Here is a 16,150-nt window from a genome sequence, read left to right on the forward strand (position 1 = left end):
TAAATTCATATAAAGTTTATACTAATAAAGCAGTTAATAGCATATACCAGCTCCTAGCAGTAGCCATAGTAAGAAATTACATTCCCTGAAACCTTCCACAGAACCCATTCTCTCCTCAGATTATTCAACTCTCTGACCCAAAAAAGCAAAACACTATAAAGCACATCTAATATATTTCAAATGTAGAAGAGCACAGGATAGGATTTCTTTTTTTCCATTGACGTTTTAGGGTTAAAAGCAAGGGAAGTGAACACTAATGTTAAAGGAGGTTAAATATTTTCTTTGAGAAACAACTAATTTACTGTGACTTCAAGCAGAGAGTTCCTACAGCTTCATGGTAAAAGAATTCCATCTCCAAAGCATTTGGAGAGAAGCTTCTGTCTTCTGTCCACTTACAGCTTCATGATAAAGGAATTCCATCTCAAAAGCATTTGGAGAGAAGCTTCTGTCTTCTCTCCACCAAGCATACATACCTGCCTCAGCCTCTTCCTCATTCTCTCTTTTAAGAATTGCCTGCCTCTGGGGCGCCTGGGTTGTTAAGTATCTGCCTTCGGCCCAGGTCATGATCCCAGGGTCCAGGGATCTAGTCCTGCATCAGGCTCCTTGTTCAGCGGGAAGCCTGTTTCTTCCTCTGCCTGCTGCTCCCCCTGCTTGTGCTCTCTCTGACAAATAAATAAATAAAATCTCAAAAAAAAAACAACCCAAAAACTGCCTGCCTCCAGGCGCCTGGGTGGCTCAGTCGGTTAAGTGTCTGCCTTCAGCTCAGGACAGGATCCCAGGGTCCTGGGAAATCCTGGCTCAGCGGGGAGTCCGCTTCTCCCTCTGCCTCTGTCCCTCCTCTGCCTCTACCCCTCCCCCCCCACTCGTGCGGGCGCCCCCTCCCTCTCTCTCTCTAGCGTGCTCTCTTATTCTCTCTCAAGTAAATAAATAAAATCTTAAAAAAAAAAAAAGAATTGCCTGCCTTAAGGAACTTGCATTTTCCTTTCAGCTCTTTCTTGTGCCAAGTCCTAAGTGGATCTGCCTTTCAAAGGCAGATAGATAGCAGGCCTACCTCTGTTCCTGCCATCAGGGCCCACTGGGCATGAGGAAACAATTAAGGGATGTGTGTTTGCTTTATATACATGAATTCTCCTCAAACAAAAGCCCAAAGTCTAAATATGGGGTTATGCTGGGAAGCCCAACCGTAGAATGCTACAGATCTAAGTCACATCCTCTAATCCAACAAAATCACCACATTGAAACTGTTACTTTGATCCCCATCTGACTTTTTTGCCTCTCTCTCAATGGGCACCCAACTCTAAGGACAGAAAAGTAGAATTTTCACTCCTAATACCCCAAAAATGGTGAGGCCCAAACCAAACTCTAAGTCAACACATCCATTTCATCGAGACAACTGCAAGTCACTGATTAAGAGATCTGAATTCCTCCTGCCTAACTCTCAAGGTTATACTCTACTACACTGCCCTACTTCTCATCCTTACAAATATGGATCATCAATTAATCACTGGTTATTCACAGCCTACTCACCCAGAAATTTATAGCCTACTCACTGAGAAATTCAAACACGGCGTACATTTAGGGAAAACACAACACACACAGGCAAATTTAACATTAGTGATACATCTCCAAATCCAAACTGTAACAAGCCTATGCTTATTGCAAGAATTCATGAAAAGTGCTCAAAGCCTGATAAACTAACCCCATTTAAAAACAATAAAATGAGCTTTCTTATCCCTTACATTATGTTGCATGTGCCGCTTTCATTTTCTCATGGCTTGATGTAGAACAAGCAAAAACATTTGCCTTCAAAATGTTTAGCAAGTCCAAGCCTCCGCATTTAATTTTTTTAAGCTCACAGTGACAAATGGGATTTAAAAAAAAAAGCAAATAAAAAATTTACCTTCTAATAGCACCATGGTAAGAGGTCAGCCTCTTCTTGAAAAACACAGCTTCAAAAAAAAGCTGAATATATTGCTTCCATTAAAAAGTTCAAGGCTGGTGTTATGAGATAGAATATTTCATAATCACATACATATGAAATTCATGTCAAATAGAGTTCCACTTCAAAGCAACAAAATAAATGGACTTCAATGATTCTGTGTCCAGATTCCAATTTATGACAAACACTAAATCAAGTCTTCCAAAACAAATCTCGCTTCAGTATTTTTATACCTTGGTTCCAGTTGCCAAGATACAATTCATATTTATTTTATGATTCTATCTCTTATTATAATCTCTCACCTATGAGACCTTCACATTTCCATTATTCCTGACATTAACGACTATATTATGAAGCTTTTGTATTTATTAAGTATTATTTTCCAAATTACCACATCAAGAACTCAAAAATTTTCATATTTTAAAAATAAAAAGAACATAATCATTCCTCACACAGCTACCCTTCAAGGATGAACTGAAACCGCTTCTCTGAATAATGACAATAAAATATAAAAATTCTGTAATAGATCACCATCTGTACTCTGAAATGAAGGTGACAAAAACCAAAGAAAGACATTTTGGACATCTCTCTTATTTGGTACTATCTCTTGATTGATTACACTAGCTTACTATAGAAAGTAAAATGTGCAATGCATTTTCTGATTAATCTAGCCAATCTACCCTTGGATTCTCATGCTAGAAAATAACTTCAAAACATAAACATTAATTTACTAATAATGGTACATATTTCACTCTAGTATAGTCTCTTTTGACTGGAACATTATACGTATCTTTTCCAAATGTATTTTTCCAGTGGGAAAGTAAATATGCAATCATATCAGCTTTGAATGACAGGCTGCACATTATTCATATCTGCCCTTTATGGCTGTTGTCAATTCTATTCAGATAATATGGGCTTTTTTCTAGACTTCTTGGAATTTTGGCTTATACCTAGTATTTTTAATTTTATTATAGAAATTAAATATAGCTTCTCTTTCCATTCCAGTAAGCAGTACGTCTTGTCCTACCTTTTCTGTCAAGTTGAGGAGGCCTTGAAATGAGCACCGATTATATTTCCTACTAATAACTGGGCACAACTATGAGTAAGAATAAAGGCAAAGTGGGCTCCTGGGTGGCTCAGGTGGTTAAGCAACTGCCTTCAGCTCAGGTCATGATCCTGGAGTCCCAGGATCCAGCCCCGCATTGGGCTCCCTGCTCAGCAGGGAGTCTGCTTCTCCCTCTGACCCTCCCCCATCTCATGCTCTCTCATTCTCTCTCTCTCAAATAAATAAATAAAATCTTAAAAAAAAAAAATAAAGGAAATGTATTTTATTCTCCACAGTCATACCAGTTATTTCAATTAATACCCAAAAATACACCCAAATTTTAGTTAGAGTTTAACTCTTTGGTAGTTATTTTAACGTTAGCCTTTTATTCTTTTCTAGCAAACTAACAACTTATAGCTAATGGCTTATAAAGTCTGTCCTTCTGTAGTTAAAAACATATATAAAATTTTTAAGATGACTATGGCAATGTATATTTCCAGTTTATATTTAAAACAATGATTTTTAAAAGTAGAGTCCCAAAAATCAGAACTGTCCTGATTTTTTTTCTTTGACAGAATGACACAATAAATTAAAATTTTTTGCTTAGTGTATTGCTGCTTTGCTTGTCCCATGAAGCACACAAGGAATCCACCAATCACTGAATTTCACAAGTTTCTCTAAGCAACTCCTACAATTTCTTCAAATCTGCTCTTCTAATCTTTCTGCAGAATAATTCTGTCTTCAACTTCCAATATGGTATACTAATCTAATTCTACTTACTACTTGTTCCCTAAAGAACTTTTACCCTAAGAATAAAACACTCATACTTCAGTAAAATCGATTATATCAAACCTTTAAATTGATGTTCTATACATCAATTCTAAAAGATCTCCAGATTAAAAAATACATATATATGTAAGCAAACTATTAAAATATAAAAGCAGAATTGCTCTGTGGTTAATACGAAGCAGATCTAAGTTCCATTACTGTGACTAAAGAAATTAAGGAAATTCAGCAGTTTATATATGATATCGCTTGAGCATCAGGCTCTCATCCATTTATACGACTATTATCCAAATACATAAAAAATCATGAAGATAGACCAAGTGAAGAATTATCCAATACCTTCTTAGTGTGCCTCCCTGTTCTTCACATTAATTTGCTTCTTCTCTAATAGGGAGAGATGCTGTTCATTTAATCACCTCTCTGTCCAATGCAAGAACTCATTAAATATAATTAACCTTTAAAATATTTGTTATTAAAAATAAAACAACTCTGCCATCTGCAGGCTGGATGAAATAAAGCACAATGAAGTACAGCTAATTTAAAAATCAACACCATGGCACAAAATAGTATTAACACTGAGCTTTGAATAAAGGCGGCTAAAGCAAATTTCTTTTTTAAACGGAGTGTTTGTCCTATACATCTTCTTTATTCAAACAGTGATTTTGGTGTACTATCAGTGTAAGAATAAACTGAAAATGTCAAAGGACAACAGAAAATGCATGCATAATAGTTGGTAAGAACAGCATTTCCAGGTCTTGCCGTGGTAAGAGACGGCCCACAAGCACTATCTACGGCATGATCTACCTCCTACCTGCCTACCTTGTACACACACAAGGACTGGAAGGATATCCTCCAAAACGGCAAAAGTGGGTCTCTGGTTGGTGATATTATATAAGTGCTTTTTATTTCTTTTGTTTCTTATAATCTACATGTTAGTAGTTTTCTCCATAAGTTTATCCAATTTCACTCCCTGCCCAAAACTTATCTAACACTAAGTAAAAAAGAAAAAAAAAGTAGTTTTGTTTTTGTTATGTTTAGACACAAACCCACAAGGACAGGGAGAAAGGAAGGAATAACAGCACACAAATTTGGAAGTAGAAAAGTAAATAGATGAGTAATAATTGACTGAAGAGATTCTAGAAAGCTGAATCCTAAGCCAGCAGCGGGGAAAGCCGGGCTAATCACCTGTTCATACAACAGAATTCCCCAAAGGCCCAGGAACTGGCAGTCCTGAGGATCTTTAGAACTGGGGAGTGGGGGTGAGCGTTTGGGTGAATGCTATTTGAGATGCAGTCAGATACGGGGATCCCCTCCTACAGTCCAGTGCTAGGTAACAACCCACCCTATTCAACAGAAGACTGGGACACTGGAGATTGTTTCTCTGGAGAAGGTAAAAAGACCTTTAGAATGGAGGTTCTCCAAACCTTTAGAATGGAGGTTCAATTTACACATCTGGGGGTATACAGAAACTGCAAAAATACACGAACTGAGATTATCCGATGTGACTGACAATACAGAAAGTTGTGCTGGGAAGCTATTAGATGGTATGGGATGAATCAGCAATAGTTACAGAAGAAACTAGAGAAAAAATTTAAAAGGCAACAATGTCAGGAAAGGCAAAAAAGTAAGAAAGCGAACAATCATTATTTGGGACAATATATGACAATCCCAAGTTGTGTATGACGTTTGTTGAGTGTAAATACTGAATATGGATTTAACCACGACCTGCAAAATAACTACACTGTGGGGACAAGAGAGGGAAAAGCTAAGGGATGGCACTGTCCATCACTCATCCACAGATAATATGTAAAACAAAAAGAGGGAGATGAGCAAATGCTGGAACAAAGCTAAGAGACAACACTTACTGCTCATAAGAAAGAAGACTGGGGGGAAAGTAGGGAGGGATCCACTATATCGTTATAACCCTAACAGTATCCTAACAGTACTATTGTTAGTACTACTTGACTATTTAAACTATATGCATATATTACTGCGTTACGGTAAATATTTTATCATTTAATAAAATGGTTAGTTAATTTTATAAAAACCTTAACAAGCAGCAGCATACCATGGTGATTCAGAGAACAGGCACTGGAACCAAACTGCCTAGGTTCCAATTATAGATCCACCACTTACAAGTCACTCAACCATTCTGTGCCTCAGTTGCCTCTTCTGTAAAATACAGAGTTTATAAGGATTAAAGAAGGTTAACACATGCAAAGTCTTTACAGTGGAGCCTGGCAAAAAGTCAGTCAGTCTCAAAAATGTTAGCTATTTATTACTGATAGGTGGTGTAGAAATGGTTAAGAGGGGGGACTCTGCAGACATCCAGAGATGGCTAGATGTATCACAATATCCTGCTTTACAACTCCTTCCTCAAGTAATGGAAGATGGACGCACACAGTTCCTTTCACATCCCCGCCTCAAGGTGAAGGTTTCCTTTCTACTCTCTCTACCTAATCCGGCCTTGTTCTCACAGCTACAGTACACTAATTCTTGATCTCTATTTTAACTGTAGTGCACATTTGAAAACCAAACTCTCATTAAAATAAATCATCAGCAAATGTTTTATCTTCAGTGGTGCTGTCATAACATTCTCTACCAAAGCTAATGAGCCAATTAGGCCCTCACTAAATGCCTCTAGAGCTCCTGTTATCCTCGCCCTAGACCAATACAAGACCAGAATCTTGACCTCAAAGGATTATGGTTTAAATGGGCAGTCAAATATATATACATAAGTACTAGAGCGTAGTAGATAAAAATGTCATAGGACATTGCAAAGCAATGAGAGCTGAGATTCTAGCTGATCAAGAAAGGAAAAGAAAAATCTGTGCTAGTATCACTTCACTTTATATGCATTAGAATGGCTATTATCAAAAATCCAGAAAACAACTGTTGGCAAGATGTGGAGAAATTGGAATCCTTGTGTGTTGTTGGTGGGAAAGTAAAATGGTGAGGCTGCTATGGAAAACAATGATTCCTCAAAAAATTAAACACACGATTACCATTTTATCCAAGCCTCCTATGTCTGGGTTTATACCCTAAAGAATGGAAAGCAGGAGCTTGAACAGATACCTGCACACCCATGTTTATAGCGGCATTATTCGCCACAGCCCAAAAGTGGAAGCAACCCAAGTGTCTAACAACAGATGAATGGATAAACAAAATGTGGTAGAGACATACAATGAAACATGATTCAGCCTTCAAAAGGAATGAAATTCGAATACCTGCAACAAAACTTATGCTAAGTTAAATAAGCTAAACACAAAAAGACCAATGTTGTAGGATTCTGCCTTTGGGGGGTACTCAGAATAGACAAATTCAGTGACAGAAAGTAGAATGGTGGTCACCTGGGGCTGGGGGGGGGGAGGGATGTATTAAGGGACACGGGGTTTCAGTTTGGGATGATGAAAAAGTTCTAGAGATAGATGGTGGTGATGGTTGTACAACAATGTAGATGTATTTAATGCCATGGAACCAAATGCATAAAAATAATTAAAATGGTGAATTTTACGTATTTTTACAATTTTTTTTTTAATTTAAAAAATGTGTGCTAGGCAAAGAAAATAAGGTGAGGGAATGAGCAGATATTTCAGATGAGGGGAACATCATTTGCAAAGAAGGAGGTAGGAGCTACAGCTTAGTTTGGCAGGAGTGTAGAATATAATTAAAATGAAAAGTGAGCATGTAAATTAAAAAAAAGTTGGGACTATTACCTTCTAGTACTATCGTAACTTTAATACCTCATTAATGGGTTTGATGTTACTTAAACAGCAATGGAAAACCGTGAAAAAAATTTTGAGCAAGAGAAATAACCACAGTTAAAAACTGAACTTGTTTGCAGTTCCACATAAACGGCTTATGTTCACAAATCTATAATTTACAGAAAAAAAAAACTGCACATGCTTTGAGACGGTCGCAACTATAAACTTCGCAGAAAAATTAAAATAATAGGATTTTAAGTACCAAGTAAGCTACCCATGAATGTTACCTATTCTCCTTTATCCAATTAGACCATTTGACTTGAGAGACTGAAAAGGCACCTAGGATCTTTCTTCAGATCTTCCAAATGTTTGGCCTTTAGTCTAGCAGTGGTAGAGAGAAATGAGAGGCATTTCTGGAAGATGGTGCCTTGTATATCACAGTCAGGACTTCAGATCTCATTCTGAGTTTAATGAGAATCTTGGAGGTTTTCAGCAGAGAACTGATACAATGTGATTTATAATTTAAAAGAAGCACTTTGGGGGTACATGGCTCAGTCGGTTAAGCATCCAACTCTCGATCTCAGCTCAGGTTTTGAACTTAGGGTCATGAGTTCTCAGGTCATGAGTAGGCCCAGGGTGAAGCCTACTTTAAAAAAAGGGGTGGAGGGGTCTGGGTGGCTCAGTCTGTTAAACATATGCCTTCAGCTCAGGTCATGATCCTGGGGTCCCGGGATTGAGCCCCACATTGTCCTCCATGCTCAGTGGGGAGCCTGCTTCTCCCACTCTCTCTGCAGCTCGCCCTGCTTGTGCTGTCAAATAAATAAAAACTGTAAAAAAAGAAAAGAAAAGAAAAAAGAAAAGAAGCAGCACTCAAAGCTGTATGGGGAACACTGTACTGGGCCAAGGGTGATGGTAGGGATATGTCCTGGGACACTCCTGCAATATCTAGAGTAGAGGTAGTGGTAGCTTGGACCAGGCTAGCTGGTGAGGAGTGGTTAGATTACATTTAAAAGCTAAAACCTGGGGCACCTGGGTGACTCAGTTATTAAGCATCTGTCTTTGGGTCAGGTCTTTGGGATCAAGCCCCATATCGAGCAGGGAGCTCGGCCGGGAGCCTGCTTCTCCCTCTCCCACTCCCCCTGCTTGTGTTCCCTCTCTTGCTGTCTCTCTCTCTGTCAAATAAATAAATAAAATCTTAAAAAAAAAAAAAAAGCTAGAGCCAACAGGAATTTCTGATAGACTGGATGTGCCATATGAAAGTCAGGAGTCAGGGATGACTCTAATCATGAGTACAGGTGAAATAACAAAAATCAAAATAAGATGCCACAGTTCCAAAAAGAAAATCTTTCTTCCTATAAAAAGTGCCCAAAGAGCCTTATAAACTATATAGACTCAATTTCTATTCAGCTGTTCAAATGCCTACAGAAAAATCCCATTAAACAACAGGTCAGTTATATAGACCCTGTGCTTACCCTTGTGCCCGGCCCTTAGGCCACAATCCAGGGAAACCACACTTGCTTTTTCCAAGTATAATATACTCGCTCTTTTCCCCCCTCGTAGTATGAGAACCACCATATTTTTAAACAATACAGTACTTGGTTGTTTCAGTGCTCACCTGAAACATAAAGTATAATGACTGACAAGCATGAGTCAGGAGGGTAGGGGAGAGATCTCCCATTTGCCCTTCTAGATCCACCTACTCGTCAGCTTTCCCCATACCACTGTGTGTGCTTCAACAACAGGCTTCCTGGGATGCCTGGGTGGCTCAGATGGTTAAGCGTCTGGCTTCGGCTCAGGTCATGATCCCAGGGTCCTGGAATCGAAACCTGCATCGGGCTCCCTGCTTGGCGGGGAGCCTGCTTCTTCCTCTGCCTCTACTGTTGCCCCTGCTTATGCTCTCTCGCTTTCTCTGTCAAATAAATAAATAAATAAATAAAATCTCTTAAAAAAAAAAAAAAAACACAGGCTTCTCTGTGCTCAGGTTTCTGCCTGGGTTCAGACAATGGGCAGCATAAGCAGAAGACGAAGTGAGAAAGGAGAGCAAGGTCAGGGTATTTATTTCCCCAGCTCCCTCCCTGTGGGGTCACCCGGGGTTGGTTGGATCCTTTAACTGAAGGACTACACCTCCACCACTGGTCCTCCCCTCAGGCTCCATCCTTTCTAGCTCTGGCAACCGCTCCCTTCCCATGCCTCTTCATGCTGAGGAGTGGGGACAGCATCTTGCTCTAAATAGCCCCTTAGTAGGATACCACCTCTACACCCTGAATTCACAGAAATTAGTCACTTAGTAAACTCTCCTCAAATTTGCCATTTTTAGACTGCCATCTATTCCCTGCCAGGACCCTACAGAAAAACTTAGGAGGGTAGCACTTAAGTAATGAGAAAAACTTCAAATCACAAGGAAGGTCACTCCATTTGAAGAAATAGTATGAATCAGGATTTCCAAATTACAGGCTTTATTTAAATGTATTCTCTAGCCATTTGTTTATAATAGGAACCCCTATAAAAAAACATACATTTCTTGTTCTCAGATATGGTAAATATCCTTGCAAAGTGGCACCTTTTTCTACAGGAAATGACAGAAATGTTTATGGAAATAGGCTGGAGACTAGGCAGTGTTTATAGATAAATTACAGGGAGATCTACGAGTTTCCTGGAACCACACAGAAAATTTTGCATGTACACATTTATCTTGAAAAGTGGTAGAACTTTTATCAGCTTTCAAATAAATTTGTGCCCCCCTAAAAACCAGCACTAGTAGATTCCCAAGGAAGCTCTCCTGAATTATAAATACGCCAACCTTAATTCTCCCCTAAAATTTTTCATGTAATACAAGAAAGTCCCTGATTGCAGCAAAGTACTGAGTAGATCATTAGCTACAGTAAATGTACTGCCTACCAAGTACAAAAACAAAATAAAATCACCATTGCCTCCATTTTGTTTAAGGGATTCGCTGATTCTTTCGTACACGTAGTATCCAATGGTACATCCGTAAGGAAGCTGGCAAGAACTTTAGGTCGTCAGTCTGTGGCTGCAGAACTACTTCCTCTGAGTAGGAGTAACCAAACACTACACAAGAGGTTTCAGCTTGCAATACTGGTCTTCTTGCGATTAAATTATAAAATTAAAATTCTACTTGAATCCATTTATTTTGCAATCTTGGAACAGGACAAAAAGAAATCACCACTCAAGAGTCTAGCAAAAAAATGAACACATGCATAAGTTTGGGGATTTACGCATTTTGCTGTAAAAGGCAAATGAAATGAAGCTCAAGACAACAAGTCACACTTAAGAGTACAGGTGACCCTTGAACAACATGAGTTTGAACTCTGCAGGCCCAGTTATACTTAGGTTTTTAGAAAATAAATACATTCGGAAATTTTTTGGAGATCTGCAACAATTTGAAAAAACTCACAGATGAACCATGTAGCCTAGAAATACCAAAACATTTAAGAAAAATTTATGTATATAATACAGTATATGATACATATAACACATGAAACAGATGAAACACATGAAACACATATAACAGATGAAAATATGTGTTCATCCACTGTTTATGTTATCAGTAAGGCTTCTGGTCAACAGTGGGCTATTAGGACTTAAATTCACTATACACAGATTTTCAACTGCGTTGGGGGGTCAATGCCTCTAATCTCCATGTTGTTCAAGGGTCAACTGTGTATCAATTATCAATTAGAAACTTACAGATGGGAGGACATTAACATACACTCTAACTCCCTTAAATGGTTACACTTTAACTCTCTTAAATGGTTCGGCCACCTTTTATACACAGTCTAGACTTGTAACTGTTAAACTGTTACGATTACCAAGACTACTGCTGAAATACGATTTCACGATGTAGCTATTAGTAAAATATGTTTCACTTTATTAAAAAAAAAAGCAGAGGTGTTCACACACAATATAGACACGGTGAACAAAGCTTCAGCATGCTGGCACTGTTCTGCTGATGGCTAAGGCCAAGCAACCGCAGACACTGAGGTGGACTGTAGTTAAGGAAACAGGCTTTTGTTGTCAGGCAGAGCTGGCCTGAAATTTTTCTATCCCCAGAGCACAGCATTATCCTCTATGAGGACTAAATGAGTTAAGTCGTGTAAAGTGCTGAGAAGGGTGCATGGTACATAGTAAGCGATCAGTGGTACCTGTTATACTCAAACCCGCTCCCCCAACTTCTTTCTTGTTGGAAGAGACCAAATTTTGTTAAATTGTATGCCTTTCTTGTGAACATGTGCTCTGAGTAAGGGACCCCATTGCTCAGCGTCTTAGTCCCTTCAGACTGCTATAACAAAATACCTGGGCCTGGTGGCTTATAAACAACATTTATTTCCCACAGTCCTGGAGGCTGGGAAGTGCAAGATCATGATGCTGGCAGATGTGGCGTGATGGCTGATGAGGGTCCACTTCCTAATTCATAGACAGTGCTAAGCACGGGGTATAGGTCATTACTCATAAAAATGCTGCCAACAAAGACCATTTAAGGAAACCAAAACTCCAAGTGTGACTCCCATGGACAGACTTTAAGATCCTGGACGGATGTATAAATGTGGAAATTATTCAGTAAGTGTACTTAATTCATATAGTCTATAGACTACTAAATAGGGGCAAATTTCTACCAAGCTCAGTGAAAAATAAGCCAACACCATGTTAATTCATGCTTTGTAAAACAAATAGTTCAAGGACTGCCACATGCATTCACCATGGCAAAACAAAAACCTGTATGTGAAAAGTCAGGAGACAAATTTTAGCTCAGCATTAGGGGGGAAAAAAAAAACCCAAATTTCCAAATCATTTAAAGCTACCCAACAACACAGTCAGCTACTGGGGTAGGCAGAATAATACCCTTGCCTCCCTCCCTACCACCCCCCAAGATGTCCCACATCCCAACACCCAGAACCTGTGAATATGTTATGTTACATGGCAAGGGGGAATTAAGGTTGAAGGAGGGAATAAGGTTGCTAAAGAGCAGGCCTTGAGATGGGGAAAGAATCCTGGTGGGACCGATGTAATCACCAAGATCCTTATACATGAAAGGAGGAACAACTAGGAAACTAAGACAGCTTCCTTGGGATATAGTGTTCTCTCTCTTACAGACGACGTTCAGGCTGAGTTAGACATGTTGCTCACGGTGTGCAGGGGGGTAAGTAAAACATCATGATGCTTCAGATAAGGATTGCCTAAGTGAGTTTCCAGAGGCAGGAGTCCTTAAACTGCGTCTAAAGAAAACCCCTGAGAGAAGATATTTGCAAATGACATATCAGATAAAGGGCTAGTATCCAAAATCTATAAAGAACTTAATCAAACTCAACACCCAAAGAACAAATAATCCAGTCAAGAAATGGGCAGAACACACGAACAGACATTTCTGTAAAGACATCCAAATGGCCAACAGACACATGAAAAAGTGCTCCACAACACTTAGCATCAGGGAAATACAAATCAAAACCACAACGAGATACCACCTCACACCAGTCAGAATGGCTAAAATTAACAAGTCAGGAAACAACAGATGCTGGCCAGGATGCGGAGAAAGGGGAACCCTCCTACACTGCTGGTGGGAATGCAAGCTGGTGCAGCCACTCTGGAAAACAGTATGAAGGTTTCTCAAAAAGTTGAAAACAGAGCTACCCTATGACCCAGCAATTGCACTACTATGTACTTACCCAAAGGATACAAAAATACAAATTCTAAGCGGCACATGCATACTGATGTTTATAGCAGCGGTATCAACAATAGCCAAAATACGGAAAGAGCCCAAATGTCCACTGACTGATGGATGGATAAAGAAAATGTGGTATATATATACAATGGAATATTTCGCAGCCACCAAAAACCCCCCGAAATCTTGCCACTTGCAATGACGTGGATGGAACTAGACAGTATCATGCTAAGCAAAATAAGTCAATCAGAGAAAGACAATTATCATCTGATCTCACTGATAATGTAGAATTTAAGAATAAAACAGAGGATCATAGGGGAAGAAAGGAAAAAATGAAACAAGACGAAATCAGAGAGGGAGACAAAATCATAAGAGGCCCTTAATCACAGGAAACAAATTGAGCACTGGGTATTATATTAAGACTGATGGGCGCCTGGGCGGCTCAGTCGTTAAGTGTCTGCCTTCAGCTCAGGTCATGATCCCAGGGTCCTGGGATCGAGCCCCGCATCGGGCTCCCTGCTCCGCAGGAAGCCTGCTTCTCCCTCTCCCACTCCCCCTGCTTATGCTCCCTCTCTTGCTGTGTCTCTCTGTCAAATAAATAAATAAAATCTTTAAAAAAAAAAAAAAGACTGATGAATCACAGGTCTGTACCTCTGAAACCAATAATACATTGTATGTTAATTAAACATTTAAAAAAATAAATATAGAATAGTAAGAGGCAAAAAAGAAAAAAGAAAACCCCTGAAACTGCAGGTACTTTTTTGTCTGTCCCTTTTTCTGTGGAGAGGGACTAAGCATTCAAAGATTCTCTAAAGAATCTGTTTTACAAACAAGGTTAAGAACACTCTTCCTAATGCAAACTGGTGCAGACACTCTGGAAAACAGTATGGAGGTTTCTCAAAAAGTTAAAAACAGAACTACCCAATGACCCAGCAATTGCACTACTATGTACTTACCCAAAGGATACAAAAATACAAATTCTAAGGGGCACATGCATACTGATGTTTATAGCAGCAGTATCAACAATAGCCAAAATATGGAAAGAGCCCAAATGTCCACTGACTGATGGATGGATAAAGAAGATGTGGTATATATACACAATAGAATATTACAAGAAAGAAATCTTGCCATTTGCAACAATGTGGATGGAGCTAGTGTGTATTATGCCAAATGACATAAATCAGAGAAAAATAAATACCATATGATTTCACTCATATGTGGAATTTAAGAATCAAAACAGATGAACATATGGGAAGAAAAAAAAAGATGGAAACAAACCATATAGACTCTTACCTATAGCAAACAAACTCAGGGTTGATGGAGGGAGATGGGTGAGGGATGGGCTAAATGGGTGATGGGTGTTAAGGACACTTGTTATGATGAGCACTGAGTGTTATATGTAAGGGATGAATCACTAAATTCTACTCCTGAAACCAATATTACACTATATGTGTTAACTAGCTAGAATTTAAATAAAAATTTGAAGAAGAAAAAAAGAACACTCTTCCTAAATTATTTCCAACACTGAGCTTGTACTGTTTCATGATTTTCTAAGGTAATGAGTCTCAAAGTGTAGCCCATCAAACACCAACACAAAACATCAAAATCCACCAAAGGTTGTTTGTAAAATGAAGATGGCTGAGCTCCACCCCAGGTGGAATATCTGGGAGCTATAGGAAAAGTTCAATATTGAACAAGACGGGGAAAGGGAAAACAGGGAATTCTATAAAGAGTTAAAGAACTATACTACTACTCCAACACGTATTTTATTAAATATCAAGCTGAAGAAACTGAAATAAATTGTTCTTCTCATTACCAAATCTTAAAATCAGTGCACTCATCTTACCGTGTGACTCTTTGTAACATTTTTTTTCTGAGCCTCAGGTAGCTCAGAATATTTAAACAGTGCTACTGCACCTAATTTTTTATATTAAAATTCATACTGTGGAGTGCCAGGATGATTGGCAGGTAACACATCACACATACAAAATGTTAGCCATATCCCCCCACCCTCATGTAAAGAAAAATAATGCCCGGCATACTATATTGCATCCTGTTAAATACTAAAAGAGTATTAATATCGTTACTTAATGCCAATTTTATATAACTTCTTGGTATGATTCCCTTCCTAAATTGCCACTCTTTTAAGCGCATATTTTGCTTAAAATATTCTTCTGGACTTATGTCTGTGATGCCGTAGGCATTTATAAATTAAGTCTTTTGCGAGTCGTCGCGCGGGGCAACCCGAGAGGCCTGGAAGAAAAATCTCCCCATAGAGATGGGCCCAGAGAACGAATACGAACTGCTACCAGTGGCTTTTGAATTTCAGCAACCTTGGGCAGCTTGACAGCTCTAGGGGGACCTGAGATATAACTGGAAGTGGCCTGAAGGAAAAGCGTTTAGGATCTGTCTCCGCGCGTCACAAATAGCCCAAATTCCGAGACAAGGTCACAGAGAAGCCACAGCAAGGGCCCAGGAACGGAGTCAAGTTCTTCCAGCTCCCAAGAAAACCCTTCGCGGCATGCACGAGGCCAAGTCGGCGGACTCCTCCCCAAGAGAAGGCCTCAGGAAGAGGGAGCCCCGAGCACCTCCACACCCAGATGGGCCTGAATCAAAAAGCCCCTGACCCAGGCCCATTACTCAGCTCCACAGAGCAGCTGAGCGACCCCGACCACTCACCCCGCAGCCGCTGGGTGCTGTGAAGCCATCTCCAACTAACTCCGCGGCCGACAGACCACCCGGAAGCGCCCTTCACCAGCCCGAGTTTTTGGCACCGGCCGGAGGCCAAGAGAGCGCGCAGCACCCGAGGATCACAGCCTAACCTCCAGGAGGCCGCCATCTTCCCGGCCTTGTCGCGGGCTGCCCGCAGCACAGCCTGATCGCCCAGTCAAGACCCTCCCAGGCCCCGCCCCTTGTCATGTTGGCCACGCCTCCGGACTCCGGCGGTGCCTGTGAGTCTCCGAAGCGAGAGGCCCTCCTTAGTCCCGCCTCCAACCTCG

At 39.9% G+C, this 16,150-nt stretch overlaps 1 protein-coding gene across 1 annotated transcript in view; it reads right to left on the minus strand.

The window, feature by feature from the left end:
• Positions 1-16,002, minus strand: part of PDHX (pyruvate dehydrogenase complex component X) — a 66,758-nt gene extending 50,756 nt beyond the window's left edge. The window contains exon 1 of the mRNA XM_028087754.2: positions 15,831-16,002. Coding sequence (XP_027943555.2) covers positions 15,831-15,990 — 160 coding nt within the window. The 5' untranslated portion in view covers positions 15,991-16,002. The remainder of the gene's footprint in view (positions 1-15,830) is intronic.
• Between the last annotated feature and the right edge of the window lie 148 nt (positions 16,003-16,150).

This window comes from Eumetopias jubatus, unplaced genomic scaffold, assembly GCF_037043125.1.
Source record: "Eumetopias jubatus isolate StellerSeaLion01/CBP00866 unplaced genomic scaffold, mEumJub1_p1.0 scaffold_13, whole genome shotgun sequence".
NCBI classification, from domain to species: domain Eukaryota; kingdom Metazoa; phylum Chordata; class Mammalia; order Carnivora; family Otariidae; genus Eumetopias; species Eumetopias jubatus.